At 41.2% G+C, this 12,125-nt stretch overlaps 1 protein-coding gene across 2 annotated transcripts in view; it reads right to left on the bottom strand.

Annotated features, from left to right (window-relative positions):
- cita (citron rho-interacting serine/threonine kinase a) overlaps positions 1-12,125 on the bottom strand; it is a 225,379-nt gene that overhangs the window by 176,068 nt on the left and 37,186 nt on the right. For both annotated transcript variants that reach the window (XM_072247918.1, XM_072247919.1), the window contains exons 5-6: positions 10,138-10,239; positions 2,872-3,014 (exon numbers count right to left, since the gene is read on the bottom strand). In XM_072247918.1, coding sequence (XP_072104019.1) covers positions 2,872-3,014; positions 10,138-10,239 — 245 coding nt within the window. The remainder of the gene's footprint in view (positions 1-2,871; positions 3,015-10,137; positions 10,240-12,125) is intronic.

Below are 12,125 nucleotides of genomic sequence, written 5' to 3'. Positions count from 1 at the left end.
TCCAGCCTACAGAGAGCTGTGCAACCTTGCTGGGAAGAGATCCCCGATTTCCATCACAGCCAAGATGAGGTTAGAAACCAAAACATATGGATCCAGCAGGCTCACTTCTCTGCTGTTGTCATTCACTAGTAACAGCCCATATTCAACATGCTGTCCATATTGCAGGCCTAAGCCCTGCATCTTGATGGTCATCCAGTACACTACTGTCCGCAGTCCAACCAATTCCATTCTCTAAAGGCAGCCATTGCACATTGAATCGGTGGCCCAATCCACAAGAAGCTGTGCAGCTATATGATTATTCATTGTTGCAGAAGCGCCAGCAGGAAAGCTCTCAAACAGGTTCCCAATATTTCTGCTACAGCAGTGGGAAGAACAGGCTTTGCACCAGGTTTTAGGGGCAACCATGTCATCAATAATGGATTAATATAAAGTGCTATCATGACCCCTTTTAGTGCTGATTCCATTACTGCACTCATTGCTGGGAAATCGTCCTGAATATTCAATAAGGCACCATTGTTATGAACAGTGAATGCATTTGAGAAATTTCCCCTCAAAACATTAAAGCAGTTTGTACCAGTTATCCTAGTAAAAGCACCAAGGAATGCAAACCACATTGCAAGGTTACAGTTAGGCAAGTATTCAAGAATAATAGCTTTCTCAAGAGAAGACAACTATGGGGAATAGGGCAAATTGGAGTAGAAAGGATTGAAGCTGAGTCATGAGAATATCACAGAAAGTGGTGCAAGGGCAACAAAAGATATGTAGGGCTAAATAAATAAAGCATGGAAAACATATCCTAAATCAATCTGTTAACTAGATAATTCTGCAAATAGCTGCATCACCTGGGCAACCCTGGCTGCATCTTATCTATTGCTCACCCACTCTGCAGCTTGATCTATTTTCTAATTCTCCCGGTATCAATGAAGTCTCTTTAACTTATAAACATTGTCTGTTTCTATTTCCATAGAAGCCTTGCCCCACCCCACTTCACCTCACTGTCCCATTTAAAAACTACATGGGATGCTTTTGCTTTACAAATAAAAGTCAACATTCTGGGAGAGAGACTACGTCATACTTCTCTATTTTCAGCATGATGTACTCCTTGTCATTTATAAAGACCTCAAGTATTGATCTTTCATTTGACTTCTGTTGTTATATACTTTAAAAGAGCTAGATAACAGTGAAACACAGGAAAGATAATGAGGAAACAAAACATGATGAGCCCAGTCCATTTATCTGTTGGCTAGGACTTCAACCAGAAACACAAATGGTCCAATTTTGAGGCAATGATATGTAAATGAGAAACTACCAGCCCTGGGCAAAGAATGGGGAATATTGTTTTTAGCTATCATTTGAGACAATTTCTTCATACTTTAAGTGTCTCAAACTTTTGTTTTAGCAATTTTAAGGAAAGAAAATACAATGGTTCTTTTCAGTGCACAAATTAACACCAAAATCTACCCAAGCACAATTATCTTTTAACATATCTTGGGGAAAAAACACAAAAATAGGAAAAAGAGTCAGCCACCAGGTTATTCAAGCCTGGCCAGCTCAAACATTAGACCTCATCACCTTAAAGAGAATTATAAGAATACATTGAACTGCTCAAATAATATATTGCATGTTACATGGTCTATTCACACACCAACTTATTGCCACAGAATAACCACAAGGAATTTTAAAAACTTCACTGAGTGTATGTCGCATATGGATGTAAGAAAACAGGAGGGCTATGGACAGTCTAGTTTAATGTTGCAGTAGGTTTTTATAGTTTGGCACCTTATGGACCAAAGGGCCCGTACTGTGTTGTACTGTTCTACACCTGTGGCCACTTTATTAGGTACACTGCCTCGTTAATGCAAATATCTAATGCATAAAAGCATGCAGACATGGTCAAGAGGTTCAGTTGTTCAGAGCAAACATCAGAATAGGGAATAAATATAATCCAAGTGACTGTGACCATGGAATGATTGTTGGTGCCTGATGGGGTGGTTTGAGTATCTCAGGAACTGCTGATGTCCTGGGCTTTTCATGCACCAGTCTCTAGAGTTTATAGAGAAGGTGTGATAAACATAAAAGCATCCAGTGGGTGACAGTTCCTCAGGCGAAATTGCCTTGTTAATGGGAGAGGTCAGACAATGGCCAGATGGTTCAAGCTGACAGGAATGAGACAATAACTCAAGTAACCACGTGTTACAACAGTGGTGTACAGAGGAGCATCTCTGAACACACAACACATTGACGCTAAAAGTGGATGGGCTACAACAGAAGACCACTCTGGGTTCCACTCTAGTGTCTACTTTATTAGGTACACTCCTGTACCTAATCAAGTGGTCACTGAGTGTATGTTATAGCAATTAAGTTTAATTTATCCCTCACTTTAAAAGAAAGTAGCAAAATATGATCCTAAGTTGATGTGGACAAGACGCTAAAGTATTCAAATGAAGAGGTTCCCTCGCTGTTATTTTTGTCATGCTATGTTATCTACTGTACCTAGGAGTGCAACAAGTACAAACTCAGAAACATACAGTCAGTATTCACCTTTGAGAGCAGCCTGAGACAGAGAATGCCTCAAATTCTAAGAATGAAAATGATACAGGAAAACCCAGAAATATAGCCTACTGTTACACAATGGAATACAGAAAGCAGTACATCAATCTATATCCAATTGTGCAATATTGCTTTTTCACCATTTAAGAATTCTTTATGATTCCAACTGTAGCCTGGATAAGGTGGTAGCTGACCCCTTATAAAGACAAGGCACACACAATGAATGGAGATTGAATGATTGCATTCATTTCTGTATCTGTGACCTCTATTTATCTTAACATTCCTAATCGCCCAAATTCCAGATCTCATAAAGTTGCTCACCTGTGAACGTAACCCATCTGATGAACACTATGAATGGCCAGAACTAACTCAGCCAGGTAAAACTGAGCCATACTCTCATCAAACTGATCATCATAACGATTAAGGAGTGTCAGCAGATCGCCCCCTGGCTGGTATTCCATTACCTAGGTGAAACAAAATCCATATTAATAAATACTCCACAGTTCTAATCATAATTCAGTTCTGTAAGCATGTTGCTTTAGGAGTCACGCTATACACCTCCATCTCCTAGAATAACTTAATGTTGCATACCCATCCAGAGGCAATTGTTAGAGAGCATGGAATGCAACTTTGTGGCTTTGTTCTGAAGATGTCAGACATGGGGACAGAGCCTAAAGGGTTAACTTGCATAACATATTATAAAGCATCACGTATAATAAGTATATTTCTATTCCACCAAGTCAGACAGACCTGGTCTATTCGACAGAGGAAGAGATAAGATACCAGAAGGTCCCAGTGTGTAATCTGGTAATTGGAGATGGTTGTCCCATTCCTAATTCCATCACCATGGTAACAAAGTCTTAATTGTACAGGGACACTTTAAGCATAGAACCACCAGAATAGGGCCAAAGGGAGGCCTCAACAAGCACAATGCGACCATGCTGCCATCCCCGATGCAGCTTCTCCAAAAGGTGCATAAAATACCATGGCAACACACACACACACACACACACACACACACTCAGCAGGTCAAGCAGCATCTATGAAAATGAATAAACAGTCGACATTCTGGGCCAAGACTGAAAAGGAAGGGGGAAGATGCCAGAATAAAAAGGTGAGTGTAGGGGAGGATGGGAATGGAATCACAAGACATTTTCACTAGCTTTCCACTCTGCATTGGGTCACTTTGACAATGTCCGGCTGATGTTTATTCATTACAACTCAGCATTCAGCACCTTCAATACCAAACTTCCTTGGTACATCCTTCTGCAACTGTATCTTTGACTTCCTCGTCAGGAAACCACAGTCAGTGTGGATCGGAAATAACATCTCCTCCTCACTGACAATCAACACCAGCACCTCAGGGATGCGTACTTAGCCCACGGCACTACCCTCTATACATCGATGACCGTGTGGCTAGGCACAGCTCAAACACCATCTATAAATTTGCCGATGACACAACTGGTGTTGGCAGAATCTCAGATGGTGATGAGAAACCATACAGATGTGATGTAGATCGGCTGGTTGAGTGGTATTGCAACAACAACCTGGCACTCAACGTCAGTAAAACCAAGGAATTGATTGTGGACATCTGGAAGGGGTTATCAGGGGAACACACATCAGTCCTCATTAAAGAGGTCAGCAGTGGGAAGGGAGAGAGGTTTCAAGTTCCTAAGTGTCAACATCTCTAAAGATCTATCCTGGGCCCAACATATTCATGAAATTATGAAGAAGGCTCACCAGCAGCTATACTTCATTGAAACATAGAAAATAGGAGCAGGAGAAGGCCATTCGGCCCTTCGAGCCTGCACCGCCATTCAGTATGATCATGGCTGATCATCCAACTCAGAACCCTGTACCTGCCTTCTCACCATACCCACTGATCCCTTTAGCCACAAGGGCCATATCTAACTCCCTCTTAAGTATAGCCAATGAACTGGCCTCAACTGTTTCCTGCGGCAGAGAATTCCACAGATTCACCACTCTCTGTGTGAAGAAGTTTTTCCTCATCTCGGTCCTAAAAGGCTTCCCCTTTATCCTTAAACTGTGACCCCTCGTTCTGGACTTCCTCAACATCGGGAACAATCTTCCTGCATCTAGCCTGTCCAAATCCCTTTAGAATTTTATACGTTTCAATAAGATCCCCCCTCAACCTTCTAAATTCCAGAAAGTATAAGCCTAGTCGATCCAGTCTTTCATCAAATGAAAGTTCTGCCATCCCAGGAATCAATCTGGTGAACCTTCTTTGTACTCCCTTTATGGCAAAAATGTCTTTCTTCAGATTAGGGGATGAAAACTACACACAATACTCCAGGTGTGGTCTCACCAAGGCCTTGTACAACTGTACAGTAGTACCTCCCTGCTCCTGTACCCGAATCCTCTTGCTACGAATGCCAGCATACCATTCACCTTTTTCACCGCCTGCTGTACCTGCATGCCCACTTTCAATGACTGGTGTATAGTGACACCCAGGTCTTGTTGCACCTCCCCTTTTCCTAATCGGCCACCATTCAGATACTAATCTGTTTTCCCGTTCTTGCCACCAAAGTGGATCTCCTCACGTTTATCCACATTAAATTGCATCTGCCATGAATTTGCCCACTCACCTAACCTATCCAAGTCACCCTGCATCCTCTAAGCATCCTCCTCACAGCTAACACTGCCGCCCAACTTTGGGTCATCGGCAAACTTGGAGATGCTGCATTTAATTCCCTCGTCTAAGACATTTATATATATTGTAAACAACTGGGGTCCCAGCACTGAGCCTTGCGGTACCCCACTAGTCACTGCCTGCCATTCTGAAAAGGTCCCATTTATTCCCACTCTTTGCTTCCTGTCTGCCAACCAATTCTCTATCCACATCAATACCATACCCCCAATATCGTATACTTTAAGTTTGCACACTAATCTCCTGTGTGGGACCTTGTCAAAAGCCTTTTGAAAATCCAAATATACCACATCCACTGGTTCTCCCCTATCCACTCTACTAGTTACATCCTCAAAAAATTCTATGAGATTCGTCAGACATGATTTTCCTTTCACAAATCCATGCTGACTTTGTCCGATGATTTCACCGCTTTCCAAATGTGCTGTTATCACATCTTTGATAACTGACTCTAGCATTTTCCCCACCACCGATGTCAGGCTTACCGGTCTATAATTCCCCGGTTTCTCTCTCCCTCCTTTTTCAAAAAGTGGGGTTACATTAGGCACCCTCCAATCCTCAGGAACTAATCCAGAATCTAAAGAGTTTTGAAAAATTATCACTAATGCATCCATTATTTCTTGGACCACTTCGTTAAGCACACTGGGATGCAGACCATCTGGCCCTGGGGATTTATCTGCCTTTAATCCCTTCAATTTACCTAACACCACTTCCCTATTAACATGTATTTCCCTCAGTTCCTCCATCTCACTAGACCCTCGGTCCCCTACGATTTCCGGAAGATTATTTATGTCCTCCTTAGTGAAGACAGAACCAAAGTAGTTATTCAGTTGGTCTGCCATGTCCTTGTTCCCCATGATCAATTCACCTGTTTCTGACTGTAAGGGACCTACATTTGTCTTAACCAATCTTCTTCTTTTCACATATCTATAAAAGCTTTTACAGTCAGTTTTTATGTTCCCTGCCAGCTTTCTCTCATAATCTTTTTTTCCCTTTCCTAACTAAGCCCTTTGTCCTCTTCTGCTGGACTTTGAATTTCTCCCAGTCCTCAGGTGTGCCGCTTTTTCTGGCTAATTTGTATGTTTCTTCTTTGGAATTGATAGTATCCCTAATTTCCCTTGTCAGCCATGGGTGCACTACCTTCTCTGGTTTATTCTTTTGCCAAACTGGGATGAACAATTGTTGTAGTTCATCCATGCGATCTTTAAATGCTTGCCATTGCATATCCACCGTCAGCCCTTTAAGTATCATTTGCCAGTCTATCTTAGCTAATTCACGTCTCATACCTTCAAAGTTACCCTTCCTTAAGTTCAGAACCTTTGTTTCTGAACTAACTATGTCACTCTCCATCTTAATGAAGAATTCCACCATATTATGGTCACTCTTACCCAAGGGGCCTCACATGACAAGATTGCTAACTTGTCCTAATTTTTTAGGAGTTTGACGACATTTGGTAGGTCACCAAAGAGTGACAGATTTCTACAGATGGAGAGCATTTCTACAGGTTGAATCGCCGTCTGCAGGGAGTTGCAAACTCAGCCTGCTCCATCATAGGCACCAGGCTCGTTAGCATAGAGGACACTTTCAAAAGGTGATGCCTCAAAAAGGCAGCTTCTGTCATCAAGGACTCTCATCACACAGGACTGCTCTCTTCTTAATACTATCATATCGAGGTGGTACAGGTGCCTGAAGACGCATACTCATCTTTTTTAAAACAGCTTCTTCCCTTCCACCATCAGATTTCTGAGCAGCTAATGGACTGACCAAGAACACTACCTCATCATTTTGCTTGCTTTTTGCACTACTTATTTCATTTATTTTTATTTCTAATTGTACTTTATCGTATTTTATGTACTGTACTGCCACAAAACAAGAAATTTCACGACATATGTTAGTGTTAATAAACCTTATTCTGATTCTATTTTCTTTTCCTTTGGCACTCTGTTAATGGGAAAAGAAAGAAATGCAAAGTAGTTAAATATTGATTACTTTCATTAAGGTAGATTTCCCCACGGGGTCAAGAATTTGCACCATAGTCATAGAGGAGCACAGTACAGAAACAGGCCTTTTGGCCCATGCTGAAACTATTTAAATTCCCTACTCCCATCGACCTGCACCGGGACCATAACCCTCCTTATCCCTACTATCCACGTACGTATCCAAACTTCTCTTAAACATTGAAATTTAGCTTGCATAGACCACTTATGCTGACAGCTCATTCCACACTCTCACGCCCCCTGAGTGAAGTTGTTTCCCCCTCTGTTCCTCTTAAACTTCTCGCCTTTCTCCCTTAAGCCATGACCTCTAGTTGTAGTCACACCCAACCTCAGTGGGAAAAAAAAGCCTGCTTGCATTTACTCTATCTATACCCCTCATAATTTTGTACACCTCTATCCAATCTCCTCTCAGTCTTCTATGTTCTAAAGAATGCAGTCCTAACCTGTTCACTCTTTCCTCATAACTCAGGTCCTCCAGACCCAGTAATATCCTTATAAATTTTCTCTGTATTCTTTCAACCTTGTTTACATCTTTCCTGTAGGTACAGTAGGTGACTAAAATTGCACACAATACTCCAAATTGGCCTCAGTAACCTCTTATACAACTTCAGTATAACATCCCATCTTCTGTACTCAGTACGTTGATTTATGAAGGCCAATGTGCCAAATGCCTTCTTTACGACCCCATCTACCTGTGATGCCATCAAAGAATTACGTATCTGCATTTCCAGACCCGTTTGCTCTACCACAATCAGTGCCCTACTGTTCACTGTGTAAGACCTACCATGGTTGGTCCTACCAAAGTGCAAAAACCTCGCATTTGTCTGCATTAAATTCCATCTACCATTTTTCAGACCATTTTTTCAGCAGATACAAATCTCTCTGCAAGCCACAATAGCCCTCCTCACTGTCCGCTACACCCACAATCTTGGTGTCATCTGCAAATTTGCTTATCCAATTAACCACATTATCATCTATATCATTGATATATATGACAAACAAAGGACCCAGCACCAATCCCCGTGGCACACTATTGGTCACAGGCCTCCAGACAGAGAGAGGCAACCCTGTATTACCTCTCTCTCTGGCTTCTCCCAAAAAGCCAATGTCTAATCCAATTTACTACCTTATCCCACAACTGATGTCAGACTCATCAGCCAATAATTTCCTGGTTTATGTTTAGAGCCTTTATTTAAAAAAAACAGCAGAACAACAGTGACTATCCTTCAAACCTCTGGTACCTCTCCTGTCGCTAAGGAACCACAGCATCATTTTCTGAACAGTAAGCATGTCACAGAGTGCCAATCAAGTCAAAGCCAAGTAAAGTCTATATGCATTGTTTAACCTGACCAATTTGTCTTAATTTTGAAGTTATCAAGTAAAGCTTTACCGAAAGTCTCTTCTTTCTCACATCAACACCCCAAAACAATTTAAGCAATGCTGTATAAAAATAATATACATCAATTCAAAGATCACAGTGACACCCCATGGTACAAAAAGGAAGCTACACTCGCAAAAGATGACAGCAAGGTGACAATTAGCATTTTTTAAAAATACAGAATAAATTACGGTGACCTTAACAAATACCTTGCACTTCATAACCTAACACCTAGGATTCTGAACAAGGTGGGTATAAGATGCATGAATGTTGATCTTCCAATTTTCTCTAAATTCTGAAATAGTCCTGGTAGATCATTAGCAATCAAATGTAATGCCGCAATTAAAGAAAGGCGGTAGGAAAAAAATAGGTAACTTTAAATCATCTATCCTGACACAAGCTGTTAACGCCATTTCATGAAGGAAAAACAGTGTTTGACAAATATAAAGTAATTTTGTGAATGTAATACTAGGGAAGATTTCTGGCCAACGGAGAGAAGGTACTTGATGAGACGGTCTCCCAATCTATAAATTGGCAAGACCCGACGCAAATTGGGAGACTGCTTCGTTAAGCACCTACTCTCCGTCAGCCAGAAAAAGTGGGATCTCCCTGTGGCCACCCATTTTAATTCCTCTTCCCATTCCCATTACAATATGTCTGTCCATGGCCTCCTCTACTGTCGCGATGAGGCCACACTCAGGTTGAAGGAAGAACACTTTATATCCCGTCTGGAGAGCCTCCAACCTGAAGGCATGAACATCGATTTCTCAAACTTCCAGTAATGCCCCCCTTCACCATTCCCCATCTTCCTTTCCCCCTTCTCACCTTATCTCCTTGCCTGTCCATGGCCTCCCTCTGGTGCTCCTCCCTGCCTTTTTCTTTCTTCCATGGCCTTCTGTCCTCCCCTATTAGATTACCCACTTCTCTAGCCTTGTATCTCTTTCACCAATCAATTTCCCAGCTCTTTACTTCACCCCTCCTCCTCCCAGTTTCACCGTGTGTTTTTTTCCTCCCTTGCCCCCACCTTTTAACTCTACTCCTCGTATTTTTCCTCCAGTCCTGATGAAGGGTTTTGGCCCGAAACATTGACTGTGCTCTTTCTGCTGAGTTCCTCCAGCATTTTATGTATGTTGTGAAGAAGAAAATCTTATCAGGATTTCTGAGACTTTTGCAATATTTCAAATGTTCAGTGCAATGTGTTTTTTGGGAATGGGCAAAAGAGGAATCATTGTTTTCTGGGAGAAAGGCAACAGATTTTGGAGATTCCATGTGCTAACTGAAATTGGCTTCATCTTGTGTTCATCCGACAAGTGACAAATTAAGGCATTTGTGGGAATATCAAAAATTTGATTCCTTGCCTGCAGTAAGATAACCTTGTATGGGGCATTAAAATTGTCTTTATACCCATTAGGCAGGACAAAATGAGAACTGAGTTCAGGAAAGAATAAGACAACTTTGTGTTTAATGACAAACTAAACGAAACTAGAGTAGGACATTTCACCCGATCCCCAGTTACTGTTTTGCTCTACTCTGCTCTGTTTACTCACCAGATAAATATACGTCTTATCCTGAAATACATACTGTAAGGAAGGCAACCAGGGGCTGGTGTTGCGTGATAGGATACTACACTCCTCCTCAAAAAATACGACCTAAGCAGCAAAAAAACAAAAATATCCAAAGTAGGTGAAGCTTAAAATGGTAATGAAGACATGTAAAGCTGTAAACTACATAAAACAGTATATCACAATGTACTGATATTTGTTAAATTCAAACATAATAAATCAATCAGCACTTCACATGCTGATTGTTTATTCCACTAAGTAACTTGTACACTGTGAATAATTTATTTTCTTTAATTTCAAAAAAACCTTTGTTTAATCTTTAATGTATCCCCGTTCCATGGTTTTCTCTTTAAAGCAACCAACAAACCTCTTGGAGGCAATAGAAATCTCAGAATCTAATGTTCTAACCACAGAGAAGTAAGAACAATGTGATAGCTAATTCCCTGACTGACCAAATTATCAATTTAATGACAGCAGTGAGTTGTTATGTACTGCTCATGGCTAGGTTCTTATTGGTTGTATTTCCCACCTACAATTCCTTCTTCCCACAACAACCAGAGTTTACTGTAACAATACCAAAAAAGAACTTTCTTTTAAAACTAATCCTACCAAGGAACTGGACTGACTGTCCAAACATTGATAATTTTGAAAGTGAGATATCACTGAAAAATACTTCTCTCACACTAACATAAGTGGATGCTAAAGGTCCTGTGAAACCTTGACAAGAATATCCACTCTGCTTGGCCAATGAACAACCAAGTGATTGTCAATGATGCTACCACCTTAGATGTCATCCCATAATTCTACACAAAAAGCTGGATTATTTACTTTGCATGTTGCAGAGGAGAAGAGAAGACATTTTTTTCTGTACTATATTTGCGAGAATAAATACCAAAGTATCAAAGTCGAGTTTATTTTCATATTCACAATTACAGGTACGGTATACACAGGTGCAATGAAAAACTTACTTGCAGCAACATCACATACAAGCAGCATTTTCAAGAAAAAAATTAATTAAACACAATTTTTTTTGTTTGTTTTGCAAGAATCACAATTAAAACAGGAAGTCCAATTCAGTGCACAATGGTCAAAGTGTCCATAGTGTTGTTAAACTGTAGTGATTAGGGTTGTGCTGGTTGATTCAAGAATCGAACAGTTGAAAGGAAGCATCTGCTTTGAACCTGGTGATGTGAAACTTCATACTTCTGTACCTCCTGCCATTGGTAGCTGTGAAAAGTTGGCATGGCTGGGATGGTGAGAATCACTGATGATAGATAACATCTTCTTGAGGCTGTACCTCCTATAGGTACGTCTGTGATACATATATGGGCAGAATCCACTATTCAGCAGTTTCTTATGGTCCTGCACATTCAAAATGCGAGACCAGACCTCGATGCAACCAATCAGGATACCTACAACAGTACACCTGTGGAAGTTTGTTAGAATGTTCAATGATGAGTTGAACCTCCTTAACCTTCCAAGCAAAGATGCTGGTGCACTTTTCTTATCATTGCATCTAAGTGCTGGACCCAGCACAGGTTATCCGATATGTTAGAACATAAGAACATAGAATAGTGCAGCACAGTACAGGCCCTTCGGCCCACAATGTTGTGCCGACTCTCAAACCCTGCCTCCTATATAACCCCCCACCTTAAGTTCCTCCATATAGCCATCTAGTAGTCTCTTAAACTTCACTAGTGTATCTGCCTCCACCACTGACTCAGGCAGTGCATTCCATGCACCAACCACTATCGGAGTAAAAAGCCTTCCTCTAAAATCCCCCTTGAACTTCCCACCCCTTACCTTAAAGCCATATCCTCTTGTACTGAGCAGTGGTGCCCTGGGGAAGAGGCGCTGGCTATCCACTCTAACTATTCCTCTTAATATCTTGTACACCTTTATCATGTCTCCTCTCATCCTCCTTCTCTCCAAAGGGTAAAGCCCTAGCTCCCTTAATCTCTGATCATAATCCA

This window comes from Mobula birostris, chromosome 31 (genome assembly GCF_030028105.1).
Source record: "Mobula birostris isolate sMobBir1 chromosome 31, sMobBir1.hap1, whole genome shotgun sequence".
NCBI lineage: Eukaryota > Metazoa > Chordata > Chondrichthyes > Myliobatiformes > Myliobatidae > Mobula > Mobula birostris.
This window is presented reverse-complemented; position numbering and strand designations above follow the sequence as displayed.